Raw genomic sequence first — 7,351 nt, 5'->3', positions numbered from 1 at the left:
ACATAGAGTGAGCTTTGCAGCTTATCATTCAAGTAAGTTGTTTTCTTTTAAATTTTATAAATTAAGGAGGAGGAAAGAAAAACCACCCCAGCTGAATCAGATCAGCACAGAAGCATCCTAGCAGCAGGCAAAAACAGCAGCAGGCCACGGCCTCTCCATGCCCACCAGCCACAAGAGCCCACCCGAGAGGCTTAGCCACCAGCTAAGTTCTGCACTTTTTAAGCTTTGCTCCTGCCACATTGACTGCTGCCCTCTCCCCATCCACCTGCAGGGATAAGCACGGCACGGCTCAGGTAAAACGCGGCATACACGTCAGCTATCGGTGCAGCCGTGGCCCTCATACATTATGTCAGACCCAAAGCTGCTGGTTTGGCACGTGTCCTTTGCACCAGAGAAGTCCAGATGTCTCCATCTTCCCGGGTGTCACGCTTGATGCTCTCCAGGTGGCACCTTGATTGCGTGAAGCTTTACTGATGGTGTTACCAGGGCTGGATCAGCTCCGCAGTTCAGCCCACCCAGCCTCTCCCCGCCGTTTCGGGGCGTGCTTGCCGAGCCCGGCATGTTTTCATCATGCCTTTCTCTGCGAGGTGGTGAAGAAAGAATGCCAGTTAAGTCTGCTGGAAACAAAGGTATCCAGCTAATAACTCAGCCATTTAAGAAAGGGAAAAAACCCCAGGATGAGCTGGCCAGCTAGAGCCAGCGCTCAGCACCGTCTCGGGCAGTGAGGACGCTCCTGCCTGCAGCTGCCAGACACATGCCCATCTTAGAGATGGTTAGAAATACTGTCCCCCTTCAGAAAACTAATCATTACCTGTAATCTAAATACAAGAGGAAAAGAGTTCATTTTCAGATTGAACTACTGCTTTTCAGCTTTACTGTTTCTAACGAGAGAAGCATGTTTCAGCATCATGATCCTTTTTGCAGCAATATAGGCATGGCTTTTGTGCCTATATTTCAGTTGTTTTAGAAGTTCTTGTGACTTTCACAAGCAATGGGCGCACCAAATTTTGTTTGACTCAAACTTTCCATTGCATTAAATTCCCCTTTGGTGAGATGCTGCAGTTGCATCTGCCCTTTTCTTGCTCTGCCTCTTCACGCTGAACTAACTCCCCTGTATGTAATGGAGACGTTTCACTCTAGACAAGGGTAAAGACCAATTTCCCTCACGTTCAATTTAAAAAAAAAAATCTGTTCTGCCCCAGAAAAGTACCAGTCATTTGACTATATTTAAAGCAGGGAAGTTCCTCTTTCACTCCAAAACTGCTGTTTTGCTCACACTGGGAAGTTCAGCAAGCATTTCTTTTCCTTATGACCTCCTTTCTAGCCAGTTTGCCCAGTTTGTCTGACCTTTGCTGCTCTGTCTTGCCTTCGTTAAGGGCAGGTAGCTCAAGATCATCCATTTTAACAACCTGCCTCACTCCGTAATGGCCTGTGATTTTTACTTTTTGATTTTCACAATGCTCGCCTGTGTTAGCTGCAAAGCCTCGAGCGCTGCAGAGACGATGTGCAGAGAGGTGAGTGACAGCCGCCGGTCCCTCTCGAGATACGGGAGCCGCACGTGTAGAGGATCAGTCTCTGGCGAATACTTGCCTGCTGATGTCCGACTGTTTCCAGTTCCCGAGGGGTTTCTCCCAGGGGCATCTGAAGGCCTTTATCAGAGAAATAAGGCGGGTGCCTTGAGATGTGCTCAGGGACATCAGTCATTGTCCCTCCTCCTCCTCGCAGCCGCGCATCCTCACGCTCTCTCCTGCTGTTGCTGGGGACTTTGGGGGCCTGTCAAACCAGTACTGTGCTTCACCTCCCAGAGCACTTGAAGGATGATAAAGTTTCACAGGGTGTTTAAGCAGATATCAGAGCTGGACAGAGGTCAGATATAAGGATGTTTGTCCTTTGCTTGTGCTCTCCATACAGGAATTTGTAAACAGTGGTGGGATGATGGTGTCTCTGTTTGTCATTTGGTCAATGTGCGATGCCACATGAGAATAGGAAGAAACTACCAGGGTTTTTCCAGGGGTAGGGGAAAAAGGCTGACCCATAAGATTTGGATTGTATTTTTTTGAAGTGGGAGGCAAGGCATAAAAAAGTAAGGATTTTGATTCAAGGACGAAGCACCATGGAAACCCAGCCCTACACCGTGCACATTTGGGGCCAACAGCAAGTTTCTCACTGAATCAAATGTACAAATCGCTGAGCACCCCGAGCCACACACCAGGATCTCCCAGGGGATGGTTGCTCCTCAGCTCCCTCTGGGAGCTGCTCCATGCCCCGAAGCATACAGAGAGAGCTTATTCCCTGATTTGTTTGAATGGTAAAACATAGACACTGTTCTCCTTTCTAGTGACAGCTGAACATTTTTTACCTGTCTAAACCACGGCAGTCAGCTCCATGGGTTCTTTGCTTATCAGTATTGAAAACATCTGCTTTTCTAGGTCTATATTTTGCCATTTCTATAGTCACCAGTTCTGTATTATTTCAGCACTTCTAGGCTGGAGCTGAGTCCCCGTGCTAGGGCAGGCGTGGGGCTGGCTAGCTGCCCCTCAGGTCGTGCCAAGTGCCCAGCCGTGGGCAGCACCGGCCCATCCCACCCAGCCCCCGCTGGACCTGGTGCTGCCCGCCGGCGCCGAGCCCCAGCCGAGCCCCAGCACGCCGAGGGGGAGAGGGACGCGGAGGAACTGCGCTCCCCACCGCACGGGGCATTTTGTTGTGACAGTCCCTTTCCACTCCCTCCCGTCTCCGCCACGCCTCCGCCCGCGTCTCTCTGCCCCTGCCCGCCGGGCTGCGCCCGCAGCCGCCCCGGCACCCTGCCGGTGCGGGGCTTGTGCCTACTGGAAAGGAAGAAAGTGTTCGCCGTGTCCAGCTTGTGGCTGGCAGCAAATACTGCTCTTCCCCCTCCAGCGAGGTTACCAAGTGCCTCCGCTGCCCGCCTGCCTCTCCGAAGACACAGACAGGCAGAGATGTGCTTTGGTCTCACTCATGGTTCCACGCGGACGGAAACACCTGAACCTCATGCACCATTCCCCAGGGTCCACGCATGAGCACCTCAACAAAACCCTGGTGCGCCATGCGCTCCAGCCCCGCAGGACGCATACCTGCGCTGTTCTCGGCTCATCACTGTCTCCAGGCTCCAGTGCATTTCTCACTGGACATCCCACCGCCTGTGCGTGCTTGCTTTCTTTGGGCTGAAAGAACAGCTTTGAATCTCATTAAAATGCTCAGATCAGCCAGCTGTGCAATACGTACTTCTACTTCCCTGCAAGCAGAACATCTCCGAGCTTCCTCGCAGGATATTGCCAAAGCTGCCGCTCCCATGTGGCCCTGGGGACCCTGTCCCTTGCAAGCTGGCCCTGTGACCACCCAGGGCTTTCTCCGGGAGCTGGGCTGGGCGAGGAAGAGTGTGGCATTGTGCTGGCTGCGCCCGGGCTCCCCATCACCGCTTGGCAGCTGGGACAAGGGCGATGCTCTGAACATCTCCATCGCCCTGAGTGGCTGGCAGGGTGTTCCAGCTATTCCGGAACTATTCTAGTCCCAGGCGCTGGTTGACTTTTGTGCAATCACCAGGTAAAGGGCAGGTCAAGCACGTTTAATGAATTTCCCTGGTATCCACAGAGTGGACTTCTCTATGTAATAGATCGATTTATTTTCAGTTAAACTGAAAAGCCTTCACAGAAATTTTAAAGACTCAGCGTTATCAGGTATGATCTTTGTCTAGCCTGAGCTAAACCTTCCCACCATCCTCTCGCTGCAGCATGTAACTGCAGTTCAGATCCAATTAATCTGGACATGTTCATTCTAGAAACATTCCCAGATCTGCTCTTTTTTACCTCCTCTCTGCAAGGTTTTCCTAAGACTTCTCAGAATAAGCTTTGTTTAAGGATGATGAAATTCAGAATTTAGAACTGCCTTGTGGGGATTCTTTCTTAGGGATTAATAATTCATCCAGAAGAGTAGAAAATCCTCAGATGCGCTAACTTCAACAAGAAAGTACTACAGATGAGACACACTTCAAATTAGTACAAGAGAGATTCAAGGCATTTGTTTTAAAAACACACTCCACAGAACCCCAGGGTTGTGCATTGCAAGCCTGTGCTAAGGCTTCCTAGGGTTCTGGCTGCTCTGATTTTAGATAATACAAAATTCTGTTTGTTTTTTTTTTTTTTTTTTTAAGTAAGTGCCATAGTTTCCTATTTATATTTGGAGTACATACCTCTTGCAGTTTCACTATGTATTTTCCACAGATTACCGTAAATAAGAGCTATAGCTGCGAAGGTTTAGGACTGAGAGAGATTCCTGAAAAACTGCCGGTCACAACTGAAATCCTTGACTTCAGCTTCAACGTGCTCTCTTCCCTCCAGAATTCAACCTTCTCTGAGCTGAAGTCTCTTCTGCACTTGGACTTAACAAGGTACGGGAGAGTGTCCTCACTTCTACACATCATGGTCAAACCCTCTGCCCAAAGCCAGCTTCTGGAGCACACCAGAGCAGCATCTCCCTGCCTTCACAGGGAAACCACCCGTAGCACTTGCAGACAACTGAGAAGTATTTTGCTAAGCAGATTGATACATTTGGGCAGTATTTAGGCTTCTCCTCTGGTGAAAATCATTTGCAGAACAGTAGGTGAAATAGCCGTTTTCCACATATGACTGCTGCTAGGACAGTAGTGACAGCAAAGTCACTAAGCCAATTTTTTAATTCATTTTTTAAAAAGAGACTGCTCCCTAAACCCTGGGGAAAGGCAGGTTTGGTCCTTGTAAATGCCCAGCTTTTTCTATAAGAAAAGAGATTTTCATTTTAGTAAGCTGGACACTAAAACCTCACTTCTCCCTGACTTCAACAAATGCTTCCAAAGACCCATCATTTCAGGGCAAGTTTTTCTTCTCACCAGGATCCTGTATTTCAATGTGAGCTTACAAATACCAGACAAGGGTCACTGGAGAAGACAGACACTTTTATCCTGGTGAAGGCAACTGACCATGAGTTCTTAGATACATGAAGTGCAGTTTGGGTTGCCATGTATACCGGGAGAGTTTTGCGAGACAGGCCGCTGACGATGGTTTCTGTTGCTTTCTCAAGGTGTCAGATCAACTGGGTGTATGATGGTGCCTTTCATAGCAACAAGCAGCTGAAGACAATCGTGCTGACGGGAAACCTGCTCATGTTCCTGTCTGACACAGCATTCGCTGGCCCACGGTCCCTGAAGCAGCTTGTCTTAACGCAGACAGGAATAACCAGTATGTCCTTTATTCCAATGGCAAATCTGGACAGCTTAGATACACTCATCTTGGGCAGCAACCACATCTCTTCGCTGCAGCTTCCTCCCAACTTTCCCACTCTAAACCTCAAATACCTTGACTTTCAAATGAACAACATAAGAGCAATCACAGCAGAAGATGTCCGTGTTCTGCAGAAGACCAGCAACATAACTCTCATCTTTAAAGGCAACAACATTATATACATTGAACCTGGAGCTTTCCAGTCCAATTTCTACAGTTTAGACTTTGGGGGCTGCGCTGACATCCCTCGGGTGCTGGCAGGGATACAGAACTCCACAGCCCAGACCCTTTGGCTGGGAACTTTTCACGGTGTGGAAAAGGAGCCCTACATAAGCCCAAATGTTTTACAAGGCCTCTGTAATATCTCTGTCAAGGATCTCTATCTGCAGCTACGGCACTTCAGAAACCTAAACGCCGACACGTTTCAGTGCTTGACCAGGCTCCAAAAGCTGGACCTAACTCAAACTCACATCAGTGCATTGCCCCCCGGCATCAGTGGCATGAGCTCGCTAGCGGAGTTAGTTCTAAACGCAAACTCCTTTGAGCATCTCTGCAACATCAGCTCGGACGCCTTCCCCTCCCTCACCCGCCTCCACATCAAGGGGAACTTGCAGGCCCTGCAGCTGGGCTCTGGCTGCTTGGAGAAACTGGCAAAGCTTCAACATCTTGATCTAAGTAAGAGTCGTATTGAAAGCCCTGACTGCTGTAACAAAGCACTGAGTGGTCTGAGCAGTCTTCGGTACCTGAATCTGAGCCGCAACATAAAGCTCCACCTCCAAGATGTGCTCCTGAAGGATGGTGCTAACCTGGAGCTGCTGGACCTAGCTTTCACTCCTCTTCATATCAATGCTTCTCAGGGTCCTTTCCGAAATTTGCATCACTTGCAAGTGCTGAATCTTTCCTCCTCCCACATTAATACTAGCATTCAGCATCTCTTTCAAGGCCTGGAAAACCTGATGCTCTTGGACCTTAGTCAAAATAACTTTGAGTTGGGGATCATGCCAAAGGACAAACTGTTCCAAGAGCTGTCCAGTTTAGAGATGCTAATTTTATCATCCTGTGAACTGAGAGCAATAGGCAGCCAAGCATTTCAGAACCTCAAGAAGTTACGCCATGTTGATCTGAGCCACAACAAACTTACTGCATTCAGCACAGATGTATTTTCAAACCTCAAGAGCATCTATCTCAATTTTGCCCACAACAGGATCCGTATTGTACCACGTGACAAGCTAGTGTCCCTAGCTGGCCACTGCATAATAAATTTAAGTTACAACCCTCTGGACTGCACCTGCTCCAATATTGGTTTAATCACCTGGTACAAGCAGAATCTGGATAAAATTGAAGACCCTGAAGGAACAACATGCTCTGAACCCAAACAGTTAGCTGGGGCTGAGCTGGCCACAATCTCGCTCTCCTGTGGGATCAACACAGCAAGAACCATTGCAGCTGTCCTGGCTATTTTATCCTGTGCTGCCCTCTTCTTTTGGGGTGCTCGTTATTTCAAGCAAAATTACCAGCAAATATAAGTTTATGATGCAGATATAGAAAAGATGTACAGCAATTGTGTTATGATGAAAGACAACTTACTGGTTTTTTTGGTGACCTATATTTTCTTAACTTTTCTAATACCCTTTCCATTTGTATTAAAACTTTTAGAAAAATAATGAAAAAATGTTGTTTGAGAACTGGAAAAATAAACTATGACCTGAGCCTTGAAAATGAATAACTTCTTTTCTAGAGAAGTCCCAGTTCAACTCTATGTTAGCCCTGGTGTCCCAGCTACCACAGGTAATGCACTTGTAAAGGGAAGATCCAAGGGCCAAAATACAAACCTTGCTCTCTTTAAAAACCAGAAAACCAAACCACCACCAACCCCGATGAAAAAATACTGAAACCAACCAAACCCTCAACTTCTACTGAATGTCCTTGAAAAACAATGTTAAGAGCTTGCAGTAGTGTACCTTGCTCAGCTAAAAAGAGACAAAGCTTTCTGTGAAGCACAGGCACAACATTCATAATCACGTAAGACCCACTCCTGCAGGACTGACAGATACAGCATGCCTCATCTCTCCAATTTCTTT

General features: G+C 47.9%; 1 protein-coding gene across 1 annotated transcript; it reads left to right on the top strand.

The window, feature by feature from the left end:
• Positions 1–559: 559 nt before the first annotated feature.
• On the top strand, positions 560–6,796 carry CD180 (CD180 molecule; the record flags this gene model as incomplete). Its single annotated transcript, XM_082013694.1, has 4 exons — positions 560–607; positions 1,458–1,514; positions 4,236–4,402; positions 5,071–6,796. 4 exons carry the CDS (start codon positions 560–562, stop codon positions 6,794–6,796), a joined length of 1,998 nt encoding a protein of 665 aa, XP_081869820.1.
• Positions 6,797–7,351: the final 555 nt, after the last annotated feature.

Source organism: Phaethon aethereus (assembly GCF_964289735.1).
Source record: "Phaethon aethereus genome assembly, chromosome: Z".
NCBI lineage: Eukaryota > Metazoa > Chordata > Aves > Phaethontiformes > Phaethontidae > Phaethon > Phaethon aethereus.
Note: the sequence above shows the minus strand (reverse complement) of the source record. Positions and strands in the feature narration are given on the sequence as shown.